A 24,159-nucleotide genomic window follows, 5' to 3' on the forward strand; every position below is an offset into this window, starting at 1 on the left:
TTAAACCCTTGGAGAGATTCTTCCTCAGAGTTGTTTTAAAAAGTTTACTTAGATACAGTTGCCACACTCCCAGGTCCCAGAGAAGGCCTGGGCAGGAGAAAGCATGGTACAATAATCAAATTAGTGAGGTGAAGCTACTGGGAAGCATGCTAATTGGTTAATGAGTAAATGTAACCATTTTATTTAAATTAGCAGCAGATTTGAAGCAATCCTCAAAATAACTGAGAATATTAGCCCTAATTAGTGTAACAGCCTGGAAAATTCCTTTAATGGGAAAAACACAATAATGGGGTCGCCCCATAGACTCTTTATTCAATCACTCACTCATTCACTCACTCATTCATTTGCTCATTCAACAAACATACCTTGAGCCTTATTTGATGCCAAGAATTGTGAGAGGGAAAGGCCCCACTCCCTGCTCCAGAGGCGTCCCAGTCTGGAGAGGGAGGCAGGGACAGATAATTACAGCTGCTACCCTGAAACCTACTGCCCCAACGCGCCTTCTCATTAGCCCACAGAGAGCGGGGACAAGACAGCGTTCAGCCACTTATCCCAGTCATCCTGCCAAAAATTTCTAGACTGTAAAAGACTCAGGGAATTAAAGTGATTTTCCTCCGGGAAGCTAAATTCTTGGCTTGCAAAAGAAGGAAGATGAAAGGGACTTTAATTCCTTCTAAAGTTTTAGAGATACTGCAGCTGCCACATTTATGCTTCAGGACAAGCTTTGACTCAAGGTATAAAGATTAGAGTTGAGATGAAAGAAGATTTCTATTTTAGCATGGAGATGGATCCCATGTCAAATCAGGTGGCGTGGTTAAGTCAGGAAAGTATGATGTGGTAGGTGGATTTTCTTGCTTTTGCATTTTTGGAACTTCTTCATTTTAAAAATTTCTCACTTGGTTTTAGAACAGAGACAAGGAGAAAGAAAAAGAGAGAGTGTGGGAGAGAGATGCTTGCTGACCTCCCAATCTGCTGACCTCTCACTACCCTCTAGAAGCTGCTATCCCATGGGTCATAATGACACCATTGCTTCTCCCCTGCTTGGCCATGACCTTGGTGACAGAGGGACATTAAGGTCCCCTCATGGATTGTGCTTATGCCCCCAGATCTTTCACAGAACGTCTGAGAGACAATTGCAAAAGTGTTACTTGGTGGGCCAAGAATTTAAATGGCTTCCCACTTCTCTGTGACCTCTGGCAGATGTCTCCACTTCTCTGTGATTTTTATCTATAAATAAATAGACTGTCAGGCTGTGCAGTTTGAAAATCTTCCCTGCATTTGTTTCCTGTCATTAGTGTGTGCCCTCCACGACTCCCCAGCCTGCAGTAGCCTTGCCCAGGCGCCAGTCGATTGGCAGTGCAGGACCTGGCTGGGTTGTGTTCCTGGGAGCCTCAGGCAGCCCTCAAGCTGTGGCTGGTCACCTCTAGTCTGCATCATTCAAGAACTAATCCAGATAGAGTTAGTTGGACTTCTTATTGTCCTTGAGGTGTTTCTCGCACCATTTCCAGGGCAGGGGCAGGATCTGGTGAGTGGAACCCTTTGGGGGGAGGGGGATGACACAGAGTCTGGCCCTATGGTGGCTCTGGGATGGCCCCAGATAGCCTGCTCTTCATACCCTCTGGGTGTCACCCCTTAGTACCTCCCTGCCAGCACTTCCACTCTTCCACTTTCTTGGTGCAAGTTGGTTGCTTGAGGGGTGGCCTTTTCTCCAGAGGACTCAAGGAATGACCAATGTGTAGAAGGAGCAAGAGCTTGGGGTCAAGCAGAGCTGGGATCTAGTCCCATTTCTGCCCACACCATGAGTGTTGAGTGGGGCAAGTGCCTTCCTGCTTCCAATTCCCACATATGTTCAATCTGGGAACACAGGACCATAATGTGCATGCCACTGAATAACCGTGGAGGCTCTGATGGCCTATATATGGTAATACCTGCCCAGTGCCTCAAGCATGATGGTGGGGGTGTTATGTCACCCCCAGAGCAGCCTCTCCAAGCAAAAACAATCCTACACTCAAAGCTTGGAGAGTAAGGCTGACACCTGTCATTATCTCTCCCTCCAGACCCCTGGGGCTAGAGTTCTTCCCTCATCCTTATAGCCTTTTGAGATGCCCATGGAGACGAGGTGCCCATGTTGCCTGAGACCCAGAGCACTCCTCAGTGGACTCTGAGTTGTCTTATTACTGCAGCCTGCAACCTCACTCCTGCCTCAATGCCCCACCAGCAGGACCTAAACCCACCTTGCCCAGCCCCTGTTGGGGCAGCTCAGCCACCTATTGGCTTTGTGACCCAGGACAATATTATTAATTTTTCTTTACTCAGATATCTATAACTTAAGGCAAAGCTTAGTTCATAGTAAATGCTAGTTCACTACAGGCTATTATGTTATTTTTGATTTACTCATATATAAAAATATATTTATATGGGTGTATGTGTATGAGAGTCACATGCACCTCCCCATGCACCCACACATAAAATTACTGCATGTCAGAATCTGCTAGACACTCTCTATGTGTCAATTCATTAAAGCTTAAAATCACATTGCCCCATAAGGCTCAAAGATGTAAAGATGGACCCAAGTCTGTACCCTAAGTGGTGGTACAGGACGGGGGGCGGGGGTGCATATTATGTCACATGCAGGAACAACCCGTCCAAGGGTCAAGGCTGCAAAGAAGGCTGACCAGTGCTGTTTTCTTTACCAGTGCAGCCTCCTATAGGTTCTGGCTGGCTCTGTGGGCACGGCCCGAGTGACTATCACTGGGTTCCTTCTCCATCACAGGCAACCCTTGGACATTCTGTGGTTATTCCCCAACTCCCAGCCCACCTAGAACTGGTCCCCACTCACTGGGTGAGGTTTCCCACCCTGCTTTCAGAAAGTACCTCATTTCCATTTCTCTTTGGGTAATTGCACACAGAGGCAGAGTCACAGGCAGGACCCATCAGCTCGCCTTCATGGTAAGAGGGGGTGGCAGGTAGCAGACGGCTTTGTTAGGCGCACAGATGTGGGTGCCTGCAGCGATAACCTCTATGAGCTGCTCCTGTGGCTCCTGTGCTTAAAAAAATTAAAAGGAGCTGCTTGATTTGTTATTCATTCCACATGTTATGTTCTTCACTTCATGTCCAAATTCACAATTAGTCATAAACAGCCAGTTTTGCATGACTTTAATAACTCCCACGGGCTGGGAAGAGGCAGTCATTAGCACCACAGTGGCCAATGTCTGGGCTCTCAGCAGAGAGGCTGATTCTCTGGCCCTCTGTAGACTGCTCTTTGGAGAGCCTTGCTTTCCAGGCTGCTCTGGCTGTGGGTGCATGTCAGGAATCCAGTAACAAAAGAGGTCAATTTAGAACCTGACTTGGTCTCTTTGCACCTCAGCTTCCTTTCTGTAAAACTGGGACTGGTGCTGAGAGTTAGATGAGGGTGCATCCAGCAGGTGCCTAGCATGGAGTCTGACACAGAATTGGGCTCAGTAATGTTGGTCTCTTGTCCAGTTTAGAGCCACCTCGCAACCAACATTTATGATTTTTAAAGGTAGCTGTAATAATGACAGCTTACATTTATTGTTTACTGTTTCTAGATTATCATTCAAAATGCCTTGCATGTCTAAACTCAGCTAATACTCCCAACAGCTTGAAGTGGGTACTACTATTACCCCATTCTTACAGGGGGACAAAATCGGGGCTCATACAAATTATATAACTTGCTCCAATTCACAAGATAGCCAAGTGGCAGGGCGGGCATGGGAGCCAGGTTGCCTACCTGCAAAGCCAGGCTTGAAGTTGTACTCAGGGCTGTCCCCTCCTTTCACAAAACATGTGGCTCTGCTTCAGGAAGATTTCTGGGAAGAGACAAGACAAGGAACCCCACAGTGTGGGGGGATGCTGGGTGGCACTCAGGAAGTGTGCGGTGTACCCCTGCTGCAGGGAAAGTGCTGGGGAGGGAGTCACTCACTGGTCTAGTCAACCACCAGGTGTACTCTTCTTAGGATCCAAAGGGAAACTGAGTCTAACGTGCAGTTTTCTTCCTGAAAGTACTACGACAGGTTTCCAAGATGGGGTTGGAGGAGATGTGAACACGCCAGTCAATCCACACAACCCTTCTCCAACCTCCCTGGGCTTGGACATAGGACTGAGGCCAGTCAGATCTCTCTTGACTCATGAAGGCTGTCTGCCCAGGTCTCTTGACTTTGGGGCTTCCCACTTTCCCCATGAGGAATTAGGGCAGCCATCCCCCGCCCCCCACTAGAAATATCCAGTTTCCATGTTCTAGTGCCAAAGCAGGAATTGAAAAGCCTCCACTTCCCTTCTCCCCTCCTCATCCCTCAGGTCTCACCCCAAAGCCCACCTACAGGCAGTCTTCCCTGACAACCTGTATAATTCTAGGTGCCCTTACTTGCTATTCTCACATCTTCCAATCTTGTCTGGCTCCTTCAGAACCCTTGCATTGTACGTGTAAATGCAATAATCAACCCAGTGAGCAATTATATCTTTATTTGTTTCTTTATAATGGACTTTCTCCACCACTAGATCTAAGTTCCTTGAGCACAGAGACCTTTTTTTGTTTTCTGTGAATTCTTTATCCCTGTGCTTGAGACACTGCCCGGCACAGAGCAAGCACTCAGTGTACCTCTGGTTAATAAATGGATCTGTTAACAAAGTTGTTGGATTTTTGAGTAAACCCTGGACAGTCTTACTCAGCAAGACCAAGAGGCCTGCCCAGGCACACTGGCATTAGCACTTCCTACCCTTGACCTGAGGCCTGACTCTTCATCTGTAAAGTGAAGTGGGAATGATCTGCTTCATAGGAGTTTTGTGAGGGTTGAATGGAAAAGTACATAGGATGTTTAGCTCCTTGCCTGGAGCATAGTAAGCCCTCAAATTTGGTAGTGCTATTAGGATTAGAATTGATTAGTATTAGTCATAATAGAAGCTGGCCCTCTTCTTTGAGATCTGGTATATTTTCATGAGCATGAGAGATGTGCTCTCCCTAACTGGTCTGGAAGCCAGATCCTGTTCCTCTTTTTGGATGGTGGGCCAGTTTCTATGGGCACAGGTTGGTGTTGGCATTCTGTCAATGCCTCTCCTGCTACTTCCACCAAGTCTTGCTAGCACATGAAGTTGGCCTGCCTTTCCAGTTACCCAGTCCCCCAGCAAGAGAAGGAGGATCTCCTCAGACCCCAGGGGCTCTGCTGTTGGCTGGGTTGTGTTCATGGAAGCTTCCCCTGCAGCATGCTGGGACCCACTCCTCCACTCACGATGGCCTTGCAGGACCACACCCAGGAAATCCAGGATAAGAACAGCAAACCAGAGACAGAGTGTAAGAGGCCGGCTTCCCATCTCCTGAGTGGCAGAGGTACAGAGCCTATCTAAAAGCACCTCCTCTTTCAGCCATTTAGAGCCAGAAGTTGGCAGGTTTCCAGAGGTGATGTGAGTTCTCTGATGCCTCTGGCATCCAGGGGAGGCCCTCAGTGAGTGGGGTACCTCAGTTACAGCCCTTTGCTGTTAATTTTTAGTCAATGTTACTGACATTTGGGGGGAGGCAGTACTTCACTGTGTCTGTCTATCCTATTTACCACCCCTGGGCCTTGACCACCTGTAGTGTCAGTATGTAACCAGAACACCCTCATGCATTTTCAAATGTTCCCTTAGTCAAGATTCCAAGAAAGAAGAGTGTAAGTAACAGGCTCTGGGATTTGGGAATGGCTGGCGGCATCGAGTGTGGACGTCTGAATGGAGTTTACATCAGGGTGGTTTAAGGGTATGCTTAATCTGTCTCAGGAAAGTTCCTAAGGAGATACATTCAGAAAATATCACAGGCACAAATGGATTCTTAGATTAGATTTTGCCAACTAACTCCATTGTCACCATATTGCCTTTGTCCCAGATGCTTTCTCTGAAATCTATTCTTTGCTCCCCATTAGCCCTGGGAGTGTAGATCTCTAGTGTGGTCCTTGAGGTTAGCACTGTGTTAATACACTGGGAACTAGTGCAGAGCTGGGCCCTCTAAATCAATCACCGGAGCGGCTTTATTTTTCTCTCCTTGCTCAAAATACACTATTACATGCAGTAACACTTGTGGGAGTGGAGGTTGGCCTGGGTGAAGGACACGCTTAAAAGGAAAATTTCACAGCATGTTTATTTTCCACAGGAATAAAAAAAAAAGACTTGCTGGTCTTAATTCTTACAGAACAGGGTTATAGCAAAAATTTACATCTCTGAAGTACCATTGGCATCCTTAGAATACACTGGGGCTGCTCAGAAGTTACCCGGTCATATTTGCCTGAGCATTATGGGTGCTTAAAAAATATAGCTTACCGTGTACAGACAGAGGAATGAGAAGTTGTGCTCCATTTGTGTACAATGTGTCAAAATGCATTCATGTATGACTAATTAGAACAAATAAAAAATATGGCTTAAATTTTTAAAAATATCTAAATTAATGAGAAAAATAACTGAAGCTTTCAAAATGATGATCACAAAATGGAATGAGCCAGTGTTACCCTACTTGTCCCCTCAGGGGGTTTCTTTGGTGGCAGGGCTCTCTGTCTAAGGAAGCAAGTGAGGAGTGGAGTTGGTGAGTGTTGACCCCTCTGCCTCAGGGTTTGCCATGAAAGGGTGGAGAGAAAGGGGCTGGCTGTCAGAAGGGGTGTGGGATTGAGAAAAGATAGATAGATTGAGATAGATAGATAGATAGATAGATAGATAGATAGATAGATAGAGATAGAGATATATATAGATATATATATATATAGTTGTAGATGGACAGCATGCCTTTATTTGTTTATTTTTATATGGTGCTAAGGATTGAACCCAGTGCCTCATACATCCTAGGCAAGCACTGTGCCACTGAGCTATAGCCCCAGCCTTCTGATTTTGTTGTTGTTGTTGTTGTTGTTGTTTTAAGGAAAGTAATAGGGAACATATTTTAGGGCTGAGGGGAAGAAATCAGTAGAGAAAGAGATCAGATATGCAGGTAAGTGAGAGAGAAATCAATGAAGCACTATCCCTGGGGGTGGGGCTGGGTGAGGACAGGAGAGGATGGGCTCCATCCATGGAGGGGCTGGGGGGGTGGACCTAAACTATAGAAAAAATGCTTCTGCTGAGGCTCTGGGGCAGGCCAGAGAGAAGCACAGGAGGAACAAGACCACTACAGGTGGTCTTGCAAGTGGAGTCTGGGGACATCTGGTCATGTGGAAGAATAGAGAAGGATTAGACGTCATGCTAAGCTAAAGTGGCTCTGACGCTGAGCAGGCACCTAAAGAAGGGATGCTAGATGGTGTGGAGGGGCCTGGCTGGGGCTGAAGATCACAAGTTTATGGTGGGTCTAACTTGCAGCATTTGTGAACTTTCCCTGGAGGTGCATCCAGGGAACAGGTGTGGAGAAGGAGACCGAAGCTGTAGAAGAGGGGTTGACAGGGTGCAGGAAGAATAAGGAATCGAAGACCTGAAGTTGCTAGCAAGGAAGTGATTGAGGGAACTTGAATGTTGCCTCTCTAGGAACATGGAGCAACCAGGAAGGAGAAAATATAACCATATAGGAAGGAAGAAAGAGGAAAAAAAAGTTATTACTCTGAAGGCCTCCATCAGATTGAGGAGAGGCATTTTGGAGTAAGAGGAATGAGCATGATGGTGATCAGGGAATTGGGCAAAAGGAGAGGCCTGGAGAATAGGATCTCAGAGACATTAAAGAGTGGGGTCTGGGTGTGGGTGATTAAAATGGGGCACAATGCTCCACACCCCACCCCCATAATTAAGGCCACCACGCAAGGTATGTCATTGACCAGGACCTGCCCAGCAGGTGCAGAGGAAGCTGTGGCCCTTCACCAAAGACCATGGATGCAGATGACTGCCTGGGAGGGACTTGGGCCAGAAGACCAGACTGGGCAGACAGTGGTGGTACTGATGTCTGATCCTTAAGGACATATTTTTATACAGGATGGAGGTGCTGAGGTATTGGAGAGATGAGGAGGGTCCTGGGAAGGAGAGGGTCATTTTCATCTCGTGTTCCTGAGGAGAGAATCGGGAGATTCAAAAACATACATGCTTATCAGCATCCTCCAGGAAGAGTCATCAAAGGGAAAAGAACAGTCCCTTTGTTGGAAAGGATGGTCCTGGAAAGATACTGGGAGCTTGATAAGGGTTTCAGAAGATTTGCACAAAGACTTAGGAGGGAAGATCAACTGGAGAAAAATCACAGGGGAGGAGAAGAGAGGAAAATCCTGTAGAGACAGCAAAATTAAATCTCATGCAGCAACACACTTAGTGAATTGCCTCTATTGAAAGTAACATGGCTTCATGAAAATAGACAATTTATCACAAAAGTTTTGATATTTAAGACTGGCATCCATTGGAAAATCTGTGTTAGGTGGTTTCCACCATCACTTGCATGGTGAGGCTTCTCCTGACAGGCCAGGAAGTGTGGTGAGTAGAGTGATATATGAGGAAAAGACCACTGAGATATTCTGCCAGGGCATCCTAATGGTGATTTGCTCAGGGTCACCTCAAAGGAAACTATGGCTAAGGAAAGCCCATAAGGAGGCCTCCTAGGAGAAATGGCAGAAGCTGATCTGAGAACCACAACTTCTTCTACTGCCGCAGCGGTGGAGACACTTGTCCCCGGTTTTGGTGTTCAGAACAAATGCTCTGTCTCTCCTCATGACAACTGAACTTGATGCCCATCGCATCATTTCCGGATTTCACACTGTCTTCTGTCCTGGGTCAGTCGAGCTTAAGGGAGCTTCCATTCTGCCAGAGAAGGGCCAAGTCCCAGCTTCTAAGGAGAAACAAGGGCTGGGTCATGGCCAAGGTGGGTCTAGGACGTCTTCCTGAAGTCCCAGACTGAAAGGAAGGGAGTAGGTCGTACACCAGCAGAAGCAGGGCAGGAAGAACACAGCATGACGGGGGCCACCTGTGCAAAGGGAAGAGCCAGAACCTTCCTTCTTTCTTTATTAGGATGCAGGGGAAGTGGCGATGGAGAGAGGAGCTTTGGAGCCAGCTGACCTGAGCTCAGATCCCGCCCTGCCACTCGCTGTCTCTTAATTTTCCTTCGTTTCGTTCTTTTTTCTCATCTAAAAGTGGAGCTAATATCCCATTTACCCAGGGTAACATGAGGACTGAACAGATATATAGAAAGTATTTATCATGCCTGGCGTCGAGAAAAACCTCAAACACAAACACTCCTGTGAAAATAAGGTTCCTGTGCATACTAACGACACACTACCACAAATTGTGTGGGTAAAGACCAAAACCATTTATTTAGCTCAAGATCCTGAGGGTAGACAATTGGGTTGGGCTAGGTTGACTCTTTCTTCCTTTAGGCTCAGCCAGGCTCATGCATATGTCTGAGGCCAACTGCTAACCAGCTAGTGGATTTGCTTCTGGAGATTTCTGACCATCAGCTGGAGGGAGGGGACCCCTGGGGGATGTGTGTGTCATCACCCAATGGGTCAGCCCAGGATGCTTCACATGGTAGCAGTGGTAGAGTTTCCTAAGGGCAGCAACAGGGCTGACTCAAATACATAGTGCTTTTCAGGTCTCTGCTGATTTTATATTTGCTTTGGAAATTGCACTAATCAAAAAGCTACCTAACCAAGCCCAGACTCAAGGGCAAGAGAAATAGACTCCATTTTTGACCAGGAAGAGGTACAGGGTCACATTGCAAAGTGGTTTGTATGCAAGGTGACAAAAAAATCTGTGGCCCTTTTTATAACATATCACAGTGCCCTATCATGTTCAGTTTGTATTATTTGTTTACTCACTCAAAAATATTTATTGAGTGCCTACCGTGTGCTATGGCAAGAAAAGGAATTCCTCCCAAAATGGCCTTAGTTTTTCAACACTTTGTCTGCCATAGCAAATCCATCTGACATCAGTGTCTGAAGTCTCCAATATCCAGTGAAAACCTGAGTTAGAGTTTGTTTGTTTATAAAGCAGATTATGTTTTTCCCAGGGACGAGGAAGATGGAGATAGAGATAGTGTTGGAGCAGATAAAATAGATTTGTATTTGCAGATTAGAATCGAGTGCCATTATTTCATCCACATAAACTCCATTTTTCTAGGCTAACTTATCCCTGCTGGATCTTAACCTGCAGATTTTATTAGCAGACTCTTTCCTACATCTTCCTGATTGCTGAGATTGTCAGAGAGTCCAGAGCCCACATTGAACATATGTTAAAATATCTGTCAACACACACACACACACACACACACACACAAAACCTCTCTGAGAATATTCTAAGCTCTTCTTAATGTAGTGCAGGATATTTGTTATGTAACAGCAAAGGATTGAGCCTCCTTAGGTAGAAAGGATTGGCCCCCTTCTTTTCTAGGGGACCAGGGAAGAATTAGGCCTGCACAGGCTATGTTCTGGAAAAAGTAGTAAGAATCTTATCCCAGGAAGAGTTTCTATTTTATTCAAGTCATTTTTCCATAGGGCTATATGGAGGGTGGTATCCAACAAACTGGTCCAAAATGGGGCAAAGAAAAGCTTAGAGAAAGCTTGGAGTAAGGGATGTGAAGCAGATAACAGGGAGCAAGCCTGGAAGAATTTCTGAGCTAAAGTATAAGTATCCCTGGAATTATTTATTAATATATTAATTCAGATGACCAATATGTTTTTTGATTATATGTGTCCGAGCCAAGGGTTAAATAATAGGAAGACAATGGGGATCAAGACAAGCGTGGTCCCTGCCCTCAGGGAACCTGGGATCCCACAGGGAGTGACAGTATGATAGTCAAATTACTGTGGGCTAACACTCAGACCTAACCATTCCAGGGAGTTCTGCCAACATGCCAGGTGCGTTGGTGCATGCCTATAATACCAGTGACTTGGCAGGCTCAGGCAAGAGGATTGTAAGTTCAAAGGCAGGCTCTAAGCAACTTAGCGAGACCCTATCTCTAAATAAAAAGTTTAAAAAGGGGCAGGGTATGTGGCTCGGTGGCTAAGCATCCCTGGTTTCAATCACCAGTATCAAAAAGAAAAAAAGAAAAGAAATAGAGAATTCTGCCAACACTCTTATGAGATGAGCACCCGTTTTAGTTCCTGTTTTTATAGATGAGTCAACTGAGAGAATGATGGCTGAGTAAATTGTCGTAGTCACATGGCTACTGAAGAGTGGAAGCAGGGATTCAAGCCTCGGCAGTTTGAATCTGAGCCAATCTTTCTTGAATCAACCCCCTTCCCTCTCCTGACATCAGATCAAGTTGCCTCGGCGTATATTTTTCAAAGTTCCTATACTTTTCCAAAGGGCACCCATTACATTTTGTAATTCTATTTTTGTGTGGTGAGTTGGTGAGGTAGCAGTCAGTTCCGGCTTCACAGGGCTCCAGTAGCATAGGACCTCAGGATCCCGGTGGCTTACGGTAACAGACATTTCTGGGTCATGCATTTGTCCATTTCTTTCCTGACCTTATCTCTCTTGGGCAGCACCTTGTCAAAAGCGGCTGATAGTAACAAAGTTTTGCTCTTCTGTCGCAGTGCACACTCATTTGCCACGCTATCAGTCTCCCAAATAACTGCGGACAGCAGATTTGCCAATGCTTCACCGCTGCCTAGAGGAGGTCACCATCTTTGCAGTCTCCAGTGATGGTTTCCTCACCACCCACCTTCCATCTCCAGAATCAGTGCCCCACTGTTTTTAGGCTTTGGCAGCACCCCGCCCCCATCCAGCATTCATCTCTCTAGGCTGATGATCCCCACATCTCAGTGGCCTACAACTGGAAATGCTTATCTCTTGCTGGTGCCTCATGGCCAACTTGGGTTAACTTCAGCTCTGTGTCAACCCACAGGGATGCTGCAGAACCAGCAGTGGAGAGAGGTGGTGGATCACACGATTGCTCTTAAAGCTTCTAACTGCGAGTGACCTATGTCACGCATCTCATTCTGTTGGTCAAAGCGAGGCAGGAGGCCACATCTAAAGTATGGGGAAGTATGTGGGGCAGTATGGTGGGGATGTTAGGAGGAACCTCATAGGTTAGAATGGAGAACATTTCAAACACAGTCACAGCCGTGAATCTAAGTTAAAACTTCGTGAGCCCAGCAATATCTCTGTGCGGCTGCTGCACACTGGGAGGCAAAAGCCAGGCTCAGCTCAGCCCTTTATATTTAGTCTTAAGTTCAAAGACAACTCCTGGATCAAAAGTTCTGCTTTTCCTGCCACTCTGGAGATGTGCTCTTGGAATCTTCCAGACGAGCCTGCTGATGCTGCCTGGGTCACCTCTAGCCCAATCCTGCTTTCCAGGCCTCTTGGATATTTTTGACTCAAAAGATTCTGAAAAGCCCTCAAATGTGCTAACAAGCAGGGTCACAGCCTGAGGCTGCAGGTCTCTGCTGGCCAGCAGGGTGCTGTCCAAATTCCTCAGCCCTCATGCTGCTTTTCCCTCTCATCTCTGCACCCCAACCCTTAGAGCACTGTGTTATGCCTCTGCGGCTTTGTTGATCCTATTTCCTCTGCCAGGAGTCCCCTGCTCTTGTCAGTTATCTGGGGAAAATACCCTCCTCCCAGACTGATCTCAAACCTGGGCAGAGGTCATTATTCCTGGAGGTCTGGGGCATCTTAGCACATTGACCATCCCTAAGCCTGGCCATGAGAATATTCTATGCATTCTTCTGCTGTGGCTGACAGCTCCTCAAGGAAGGAAAACATCTTGCTCCCCTCTGCTTCTCCAATGCCCAGCTCAGGCCTGGTACCTGAGAGTGTGTTTTCTGAATTGCACTGAATCAACCACTGACTGATGGGCTAATCCCAGGCTGTGGGATTTGTGTGCTTAGCCTCACCTGTTCCTCCTCAACCAGGAAAATGGGCTTGCAGGGGAGCTCTGAGCTTGCCTTGCACATTTATGCTTCTTCAAAAAATGGCAAACAAGGCTTATAAATGCTTTCTACTCCCCACATGGACCTAGCACTGTCGTTGGTGAACAGAAGATTATTTGGGAAGTGACTCCCTTCAGCCCTGATTTAGCATCAGCTCACTGTGGCCCTTAGCACAGTAATGGACCTCTGTGTCAAGGGGTTAATGACCAATAACTAAACCCTTAAATCAGCCCACCCTGTCTGCAGAGATGCCTGCGGCTCGTTCTTGGGTGCAGAGGACAAAGAGCCCATTTCTAATGCACATTCTGGATGTCACAGTCACCACTCTGTAAATTGAAATTTAATAAAGCCAGCCTTCACTTCCTCCTTCCTTCCCCACCCCCTGCCATTTCTGGCACCCAGCCTGCTGTTTCCCTGAATCCTTACTTACAGGCCAGACAAGAGGGGCCCCAGAGAGGAGGGGAGTGGAGACGGAGCAGCTAAACTAGTAGATTTCCCCCTCTACTTGGTCTCTACTTGCCCCCCTAGAGAGACCCTTCTGAGTGTCCAAAGAAATGACCCTAAGGATGCTGGTTCACTCCAGCTTCCCCATGCAAGGATCTGGCAAGCACAGTTGTCCCTTCCCCACTGGTGTCTAGAACCTCCTGTGAAGAGTGGCCCACTGTAGCTCTCCTCTTTCACCCCTCTTCAGGCCCAGAAAGGTTTCAATCGAATACCAGCACCGCTGCCCTAGGCCAAGGCTGGTGAGAGGCTGCCTCTATATTTCTGTAACACAGCTTGTATTTCAAGGGCGCCCACTCCACAGGCTAGCAATGTTGCCAAGGAAACACCACCTGATGGAGGAAAAAACAGCTGCTCCAGTCCTCGTGCCCACTGTTTAGAAAACAATGGTATTCCATGGTGTCTTGAAGGTGTTTGTGCTATTAAGCCACTTAACCCATGTTGGTCCGTGTTTCTGGTTTGCTGGGAGACCTCCTCCTCCCATGCTGTGCATACCATGGTTCTTCCAGCTCAGTCTCTATTCAGCTTGGTGAAAGTTCCAGAACTCCCATGGAGCCCCAAGTGTGATGAGGGTCTCAAGGTCTGGAAAGAAGAAGGGATGGAATGATTGAAAGAGCTCTTCAAAGAATGCAAGGGCCTGGGGCCTGGTAGGAGTGGAGACAGAAGGTTACATCTTCTCACCCAATGTCTGCAGACTCTGGTTGGCGGGGCATAAATTCAGAAAGGTTCCGAGCCTTAATGTCCTCCTAGAGGTATGCCTGGTGTTTGAAAGCAGTGGTTGTCAAATCTCTTTTAAAAAATTCTTTGAAATCTTTTGTTCAAATAAAATATTCTATGAGAACCAAAAGAAGACCTGCCCTGGTTGGGTAGGAAGAAGGACCCTCCAGCCCCACCCACCATGACCTTTCTCAGAGCCCTTCTGGGCTGGTGTGAACAGCTCGTAGAAATGGCCCTGGCAGTGCCAATGTTGGCTTTAAGAGAATGAGTGCAGGGTGGCCATCAAGGGCCAGCCTGGCTGAGGGGTGGATGGGAGAAGCTGGGGCAGCCCTGTGCGGGCTTCTTGCCTTGTGGAGAAGGAAAGATGCAGAACTGAACTGCGTACAGTTCAGCCTTCCTACAAGTTCCCTCTGTGCAGGGAGGAGAGAGCTTCTCTTCCCCATGCACCTCCATAGACTTGACCTCAGTTTTCTTATTCTCACAAATGGAAGGTGACCCTGGGCATGAAAAGTACCCAGCAGAGGGTCTAGGGTATAGGTATACAAAAAGGTGTTTCTCCTTCTCCTTTTCCTGAGGCCAGCCTACTCCCAGGGGCAGAGTTTTTGCCAGTGAGGTGATGTTTGAGGCATGTGAGAGCAGGGGGCCCTGAAGCCATGAGTCAGGCTTAGCGAGGCAGCCCACCCATAGGCTGCCAGGCGGGGACACGCTGCAGTGTGTCTGTCTGCATCCTTCAGAATGAGCCTCTTGTCCAGAGGTGAGAGGATCAAACAAGGGGAACATCCCACCCCTGGGCATCTTACCCAGCCTTGGCTCTATGGCTTCGAGGGCAGGAGTTTGCAAATGGGGTGCTGTGGGCTTTGTGGTTGGCTTTCCAGCTTAGCTCTGCCATTGCTCCTGCTTCTGCCCTGGAGGAGAGGAAAATGTCCCCACCCGTGTGAGATTCAAGGTACAGATGTGTTTGTTCTTAGAGTTGCAGGTGATTTTTCCTCTCTCTCTAGCAAGCATCAGGATGCAATGGTGGAGGTGGTTTGCAGCCCTGCTGAGCTAGGGGTGCTGAGCGGAGAAGGATGAGAATCCATCATTTGCAGCCAAGAAGGAGCCGAAGGTCGGGATGTAGTTTTTATGCCCCCGGAGGTTTGTAAAACATCCACAGACAGGATCACAGCGCATTTCAGCCCCTGACCTGAGGGACACTGCTGTCTCAGCACTTGTGTCATCTTTTACCACAGGACTTCAGTAAAGGGCCCCTGCAGCCCTCTGCTCCTCTCTCAGTCCAGGCCCCCATGGTGGCTCAGAGACATCATGGAGAAGCCAATCTCCCGCCAGCTGCCTAGACTGGAGGAAATCTAGGGAGGTCTATGGGTGGGGTGAGTGGTCCCTCATGTGGCTCTGGAATCAAACTGCCTCAGTTTAAATCTCAGCCTCTGGTCACTAACTGTGTGATTTTGCGCATATTCCTTAATTTCTCTGCCTCAGTTTTTTCATCTGCAAGATAGGGGATAATAGATATACACAGGTTGACCGTCCCTAATCGGAAAATCCAAAATCCAAAATGCTCCAAAATCTGAATATTTGTGAGCACCCACATGATGCTACAAGTGGAAAATCCCACACCTGACTTCCGATGAGAGCCTGTAGTCAAAACACAGATGCACCAGAAAGATTGTATAAATTGCCTTTAGGCTATGTGTAGAATGTGTGTATGAAACAGACGTGAATATCATATTTAAACTTGAGTCCCAGCTTCAAGATAACACATTATGTGTGTGTAAATATTAAAAAAAAAAATCTCAAATCTGAAACACTTTGGGTCCCAAGCATTTCCTATATGGGATGCTCAACCTGGACTTGCCTCCCAGAGTTATTGTTAGAATTAAATGAGATAATGTGTGCAGATCATCTTCTCTCTGGCACATAGTGAGGACCAGAGGTGGTAAATTTTTGATTTTTTTAGTAGTCTAAGGTCAGAAATTCTTAACAATGAGACTACTGACATCTGAGGCCAGATGATTCTTTGCTGTGGGGGGCTGTCCTGTGCACTGTATGATGTTGACCAGCATCCCTGACCTCCACCCACTCCATGCCAGTAACAACCCTCTCCCCCAGTCAGGACAACCCCAAATGTCTCTAGACATCCCAAATAGCCTTCGGTGGGCAAAATAGCCTGCCGTCAAGGACGCAGCCTAAATCGCTTCTCCCTGAAATCTTTCAGGCTCCCCTGCTGCTCAGAAAGCACAGCTATGCTTGCTGGGCCTGCGGGCATTGAAAGGCAGGCATCTTGAACAAATCTGTTTCCCCTCTCGTGTGTGTTCAGGCCATTTATTGACTCAATGCACTACTGGCAGGCCTTCTGAGATGTCCAAGTGAGGACTTGAGAGGTTCCTCTGTGTGGAACTCTCTCTGTGATCTGCCGGCTCTGTGGTTACTCCAGTCAAGACGCCACTTTGTTGTTTGCTTTTTAAATAACAAACAACTGTCTGTCCCTATTATGATTTTCTCAAACTCTGGAGCAATAAACGGCTCTGGTGACAGCTGTACCAGATAGTAAGTGCACACACGTCTGCCAGAGCATCGCCCCAAGCACTTCAGAGCAGCTAAATGGATAAAACTGATTTCAGCTATTACCTGGGCTGCCACTTGTGTCTGTGGGGCCTGCCCTGGAGATGAGAGCCAGACCCTGATGACAGGGAGAAGAAGGGAAGGGAAGCCTGGTCCCTGGCCATGCTCCCAAACCTCAGGGAGTCTGGGTCCTTGAATGCAAGGTGACTAAAAGCTGCACACCGTCTTCAGGAGAGTACAGTGCCTTCAACCCAAGCACATAGCAGGTGTGCACCTTTTAGAGCTGGGCCCAGGATGCGGGCTGAGGCCCCATGCCTTTGCTCCTTCAGAGAAGGCTTTTTAGAAATGGTGAGTTCTCAATTCTATTTCCAAAAGTGCAAGAGTTGGGGTAGGTGAGTGGAGGAAGTAAGAGCACTTCTCAGGTTCATGTCATTAGAATCATTGTTCCCTGATGTGTTGTTGGTTTCCCCAAGTTGGCAATGGCTCTTCCAGGACAGGAACCATGACTTTCTCATTTCTGTATCCCCAGAACCCAACTTGAGATTATTTATTGGTTAGAAGGATGGGTGGATGCATGGATGGATGGACAGATGGATGAATGGATGAATGGATGGATGTGATGACTAACTGCATAACTGTTTCATTTCCTGAATCCTACTTGATGTCAAATTCTTCCTCAACTCCAATAAACTGGAAGCCACAGCAGGCCACCAGCTTTCCTTGGCGGTGACCTGGAAATCCAGGCCACACAATGGATGGTCTCAGGATGACAATTGGAAACCCATCTCTTACCCAGTGTAGGTTTGAACAGGCTCCCATGCCTCTTGTTCTGCTACATTTCCACATCGAGCTGGACATTGTACCTTTGGACTCTACTCAATCACTGTCATCCTTCATCTCAGTTATGGGAAGAATCAGTCATGCTAATAAGTTTGATCTCTACATTCACGGATTCACCAAACATGATAAAATTGTAGGATTCCCTCAGAGAGCAGATCCTAGCTCTATGGAGTGTCTTCAGTTTGTCCACTCTTCCTTCCACCCTGGAGGCTGACCTGATGGAGTATTCCATGGGCTCCTTGTTCTCTGGCTTGCAGTTGGGTTTGGCCAGTAGGCTCACCCAGCCAAGCTCAGAGTGGAAGGGGCAGTGAGGCTGGCTATTATTCAGCACCAGCCCCCATTCCCCACAAGCCCTACTGAACTTGACTCTCTTTCCTCTCGTGCCTTGGGCCCACGGAGATAACAAGCTCCATGTTATTATCCCCAGGGAGCTATGCTAGCCCTGTGCTGTTCCCCCACACTTATGTACACCTGGGGAAAGTGTTACACCCTCCTCAGATCTGCCATTTCACATGTGCCCTCTGTTTCCTTTTGAGACTTTGACTGATATACTGGCTTAAGGAGCTTTTTATGACTGAGAGGCAGCCCTGCCTGTCCTCCACGCCTTTCCCTGATGTCCACAGAGGCTTTTGAGAGTCTGGAAGAACACTCAGGAGGGACCAGCCTTTATTTTCCTCTTCACCTGTGCAGCTTTTCTTACTACCTCAGTCCCTTTTACACCCTGCACCCATATTTAAAAAGCACTTGTCAACCATTCTCTTTGACTAAAGCAAGAAGTACTTCATTTTACCATTTTAACCAATCAGCTGATATTTCTTAGTTGTTTTCTTTAACTTATTTTTTATTAGTTCTAATCAGTTATGCATGATAGCAGAAAGCTTTTTAATTCATTGTACACAGATGGAGCACAAAAATTTTAATTTCTCTGGTTGTACACAATATAGCATCACACCACATGTACAGTCATACATGTACCTAGGGTAATGATGTCCATCTCTTTCCACCATGCCTCCTCCCCTTCCCTCCCTCCCATTGGCCCAATCAAAGTTCCTCCATTCCCCCACACACACACACACACACACCTCCATTATGGATCAGCATCCACTTATCAGAGAGAACATTCAACCTTTGGTTTTTTTGGGATTGGCTTACTTCACTTAGCATGATATTCTCCAACTCCATCCATTTACCTGCAAGTGCCATAATTTTATTCTCTTTTAATGCTGAGTAATATTCCATTGTGTATATATACCACAGTTTCTTTATCCATTCATCTATTGAAGGGCATCTAGGTTGCTTCCACAATTTAGCTATTGTGAATTGTGCAGCTATAAACATTGAAGTGGCTGTGTCCCTGTAGTATGCTGTTTTAAAGTTCTTTTCGTATATACCAAGGAGTGGGATAGCTGGGTCAAATTTTGGTTTCATTCAGAGTTTTCTAAGGAATCTCCATACTGCTTTCCAGATTGGTTGTACCAATTTGCAGTCCCACTAGCAATGTATGGGTGTGCCTTCCCCCCCACATCCACACCAACATTTATTGTTTGTATACTTGATAATTGCCATTCTGGCTGGCATGAGATGGAATCTTAAAGTAGTTTTGATTTGCATCTCTCTAATTACTGGAGATGTTGAACATTTTTCCATATATTTGTTGATGGATTGTATATCTTCTTCAGAGAAGTGTCTGTTCAGCTCCTTAGCCCATTTATTGATTAGATTGTTTCATACAGTGGAGAAAAGATAGCCTCTTCAACAAATGGTGCTGGGAAAACTGGAAATCATATACAGCAAAATGAAACTAAACCCCTATAACTCACCATGCACAAAACTCAACTCAAAGTGGATCAAGGACCTAGAAATTAGATCAGAGTCCCTATACCTAAAAAAGGAAAAAGTAGGCCCAAATCTTCATCACATCAGATCAGGCCCAAACTTCCTTAATAAGGCTCCTAAAGCACAAGAAATAAAATCAAGAATCAATAAACGGGATGTATTCAAACTAAGAAGTTTCTTCTCAGCAAAAGAAGCAATCAGTGAGGTGAAAAGAGAGCCTACATTTGAGGAACAAGTTTTTGCCACATGCACGTCAGATAGAGCACTAATCTCCAGGATATATAAACAACTCAAAAAACTTAACACCAAAAACCCAAACCAATCAGTTGATATTTGCCAATGATAATTATTTAATAGCTCATGATAACAAGAAGGACTATCCTGAATTCTAACCTAGACCAAAGAATTATGCTGTGTATTTGTCCATGGGTCCTGGTCACTGGAGGGGAGGGATGGAGTGTTCATAACTTTGGGTCATTTGAGGACTAGAGCTCAGAGAACCCCATGACTTCTGCTGAGCCCCTTGCTGGGCTCAGGCTTGTGGGAACTTACTGAAAATTTTGAAGATCGATCATCATGGGGCGTGCCTCTAGACCACGGCCTCACTGCAGGCCGGAGGACAACCTCTGTTTTTTAAACAAAGTGTAATTGGAACACAGCCATTTGTTTCTGTGTTGCCTATGGGGATGACAGTAGAGTGAGTTCTTGGAGACCATGTGACCTTCTGTGCAGAAAAGAGTCCACACGGAGGCCTGACTGCTGTCCACAGAGCAGACCTGCTCACAGGGTGGCTCTTTGCTGACATCTGCGAGCTTGGATTTCAGGAAGGCTCCCACCACAACTGAGGGATCATCGTGCCTAAGCCAATTATGCAAATGCTGGGGTTCATCATGGGCACCTGCTTTCCTTCTGGAAATCAGAAACTGGTGTGACCCAGACAGAGCTTGCCTGTGAGCCCCCATAGAAACCTGGGTGCTGAGGCTTGATGGGCTTCCCTGGTAGATGGCCCTTCATACAGTTGTCACACTCAGTGCTGGGAAATGGAGCCTGTCCATGTGACTCCACTGGAGGAAGGCCCTGGGACACCTATTCCTGGCTCCCCAGGGTTTGCTCCCTGATCCTTTTTCTTTGCTGATTTGCTCTGCATCCCACACTACAACAAGCCATAGTCTTGAGTCCTCTGAGAATCACTGAGTCTAGGGATGGTCTTGGGGACTCCCTAGCACACCCTCAATGCCAGAAATGTTTGCCATCTATCCCTTTAAGAGAAAGCTTGCCATGAGCTGGGGTTGTGGCTCAAGCACTCGCCTAGCACCTGCAAGGCCTTGGGTTCAATCCTCGGCACCACATAAAAATAAATTTAAAAAAAGGTATTGTGTCCACCTACAACTAAAAATAAATAAATAAATATTTTAAAAGAAAAATAAAAAGTTTGCCAACCTCTGTTCTGCATAGTTTTAGTAGGGATAGAAATTCTGAGTTCCTTCTCTCCCATCCCACAAGACTCTGAGCTCCCTGAAGGCATGGCCCAGGCCTTTTGGCTGTGTCTGTTGGCCAAGCACAGTGTCTGGCACAAGATACTGATCCGGAAGTCAGTGAGTCTGTTGGATTCAAGAGGTTTTTTTTTTTTTTTTTTTTTAAACCGTGGGTGGTGAAATCAATTCAAAAGGTTATGGTCAATATTTTTCAATGGAAGAAGAGAATAGAAAATATCAGAGTGTATCCTACATAGTAAGGGTAAATTTTATTTGTTGAAAACTTTGTTTTAGTTCTATATGTGGGCCAAATGCTATGCTGGATCAGAATGTAAGAAGATTTTTTTATCTTGTTCATTGAAATTGATAATAGTTTGAAGACCACTGGATATAAAAAATCCAGGGTCATCCCTAACTGAGACAGCTGCTGGGGACAGTCATCATTAACCCTCCCATCTCTCTGGCCATGGGCATTTAACCTCGTTATTTCTCCTTCTCTCTCCCCCCCCCCAGAATGTGTACTACACAAGCAGTCAGCAGATCCACGTGGGTGTCCTGAGCCCCACGGTGGATGATGACGACAACCGGTGCCTGGTGGACGTCAACAGCCGGCCTCGGCTCATCGAGTGCAGTTACGCCAAAGCCAAGAGGATGAAGCTCCACTGGCAGTTCTCTCAGGTAACAACCCCAGAGGGAGAGAGCCTCAGCCACCCCACAGAGCAGATGCACCAGGAGAGTGGCCTCAGGGGCCAGGGAGGTGTGGAGGATAGGAGGGGAGGGGTGCTTTGGCAATACCGAGGCTGTGACTTCAGGCCAGTTCAGTTCTGGGGGATTTTACTGAGCACCTACTATGTGTCAGAGGTTTCACGCACATTAGCTCATTGACCCTTGATATTGCCTCTGAGGGAAGTTGTTTTATCTTAATTTTATTTAACTTAGATACAAGGACACAAGCTCAGAGAGGTGAACCACATGCCCAAAGATACACAGAAAGGGACAGAGTTGGGTTGTAACCTTAAAGCTTCTGTTTGATACACAAGTGCCTTCTCACAGCTGAAGACCCAATGTCCCAGGTGTCTACAGTACCATGGCTCTGATCTGTGACTCCCTGCCTTCCTCCCCACATGGAGTCACTCTATGAGATGAGGTGTCCTTGCAGTGTGGTATCTTGGAGTCAGATGATGAGAGCAGTCCCCACATCAGTGACCATAGGCATTTCATTCCTTTGTTCCACCTCCATCAGTTTGGGGCCCATTCTTGACTTCTTGCTCTCATTTGGCCACTGCATCTCCCCATTATAAAATGACACCGAGGGATCCAGATGTCCAGCTTTAAAGAGACCTTTGCCTCTCCTAACCTCCGGGGGGTCCTGAGGAACTGTACTCATGAAACTAAGTGCCAGAGGCCCCTGACTCAAGCCTCCCAGGTGAGAAAGGGGCTGTCAGACCCTGCAGGAGTTTTGTGAGTTGGACATACCTTGATTCCATTCCTAGAGTCCACCTACTCTCCCCCACAGTGGAGGCCCCAGGTACTTCATACGCTGGGGGCCAGGGCACCTTGGACCTGTGGTCTGGGTATAGAAATCAAAGGACTTAGGGACCCTCAGTCAGATCCTAAGTGGATGAAGAATAATGAGCAGCAAATTCAAAACAAGGCCATAGATTGAGAAGCTAGTTAGAGAACAGGAGCAAGAGCCCAAGCCAGGCCTCTGCAACCCCACAAGCTGAGGGGAGAGGGAGCACAGGGTGTCACACTGGAAGCACTTCCTTGATAGATAGAGGGTGCATGTGACAGCTTTGTGAGTCTCAGCGGGACCTGCAAATTTGGGGGGGTCCAGTGAAAGAGAATAGTTTCCAGGAAATTCATAACTCCTGCCCCTGTACCTTTCTTGTTTGTGGAACCTTTACCATGTATTGTAAATTTTGCAGGCCTGTCCCCAAAACAGCTGCATTCCTATAGTGCTTCCTGGGTGCTGGGCACTAGCTCTTGGTGTATATAACTCATTTAATCCTTATCACTGTAAGTGGTCAGTATCATTACCCTGAATTTTTAGATGAGGAAACTGAGGCACAGAGAAGATATAACATACTCAAGATGCTGCTGTTGGTTATTGATCACAGAACATTTCAAATTCCTTTTTATAATTCTAATCATGGGAGGACACTGGAAGAAGGCCAGGATCAGGCTGAGGTGTGAAAATCTGGCCTGTGCTTTTCTCCCACCGTCCTCTCAAGCCGAAAACCTCAGGCTCCCAGCTGTGGCCTGTTGCTGACCCACTATGGGTTTCTGGCCCAGAGGGAACAGGATGGAGCTGCATTCCCTGCTTCATTCCTACAACTTGAGAGACAGAGGGAGGTGGGAGACGTGTGGTTCGGAGGCTGGCTAGATGTGCACTGGTGAGGAATGGTGTGGTTTCCTGGCTCAGGCCTGGTGCAAAGTAGGCCTGCAGGTTGGGGCCACAGGAAGGCAAAGGGACACACCAGGCCCTAGGAGCTGAGTTGGTGCTGACTTCACCAGGGTGAAATGAATTTCACGGTTGAGACTACAGGGCCTTGGGGGTCACATGAGGGTCTATGGGGCCTTTGCCTTCAGCCAAACCTACTGGGTGTCTGCATTTACTTCTTCCTAGGGGACTGTGAATGGCACAGTGCAGGAAGTGGATGGTGGTACAGGGTGGGGCAAGACTGGTGGCTTCTCAGAAGACCCAGTACTTTACTTAGAATGCTCAGAGTATGTGGGAGCCTGTTCCATTTGGAAGGAGTGAAGGGTGTTCCAGGGAGGAAAACAGCATATACAAAACCAGGTCACATCAGGGTTCTCAGATAGGTGTGGCCAAGTCCTAGAAGGCAGTATGGGGAGCAGCCAGAGAAGAGCCCAGAGGGGTCAGGTCATGGAGGCCACAGGAACTGGGGGAGCTGGTTCCGTGGAAGGTGAGGATGCACAACCCTACAGCATCTTTAGATCTGAGATTTCAAAAGCTTCCTCTGGTAGAGATTGTGGAGCTGAATTTGAAGAGAAGATCTGAGAAAGGGGAAGAGTCAGATGAAGGCAGAGGGAGACCGAAATGCAGTTTGAATGTTAGCCATTCTCTCCTCCCTCTCCACCATGACCCTGAGGCTGTCATGGCCAGGCTATGGCCCCCAAGGCCAATTCTCAGGGTGGCCTCTGAGGCCCACCCAAGGAGCTCAGGCATTGGTGATATGGGCTGGATACGATGTGACAGGTGTGGCTGTGAGGGCCTGTGGTGGGCAGGTGTGCTGCTTCAGCTCACTGGAGGAGGAAGACGAGCAGACAGCCCCTGCAAGCCACAGCCCAGCTGGGAGTATACCTGTGGCTCTCGGGACTTGGTGTCACCCAGCTATAAGCATTCTCGATGGAAGTACATTCTCAGCCCTTGCCAGGTCTTGCTCTTCCAGAGACTCTGGAAT

At 47.2% G+C, this 24,159-nt stretch overlaps 1 protein-coding gene across 1 annotated transcript in view; it reads left to right on the forward strand.

Moving 5' to 3' along the window:
- Galnt18 (polypeptide N-acetylgalactosaminyltransferase 18) overlaps positions 1-24,159 on the forward strand; it is a 339,876-nt gene that overhangs the window by 303,601 nt on the left and 12,116 nt on the right. The window contains exon 10 of the mRNA XM_046438133.2: positions 21,245-21,409. Within this exon, the coding sequence (XP_046294089.1) occupies positions 21,245-21,409 (165 nt within the window). The remainder of the gene's footprint in view (positions 1-21,244; positions 21,410-24,159) is intronic.

The sequence above is a fragment of the Marmota monax genome, unplaced genomic scaffold (genome assembly GCF_021218885.2).
Source record: "Marmota monax isolate L192 unplaced genomic scaffold, Marmota_monax_Labrador192_F-V1.1 WCK01_AAM20220418_F8-fsc00061, whole genome shotgun sequence".
NCBI lineage: Eukaryota > Metazoa > Chordata > Mammalia > Rodentia > Sciuridae > Marmota > Marmota monax.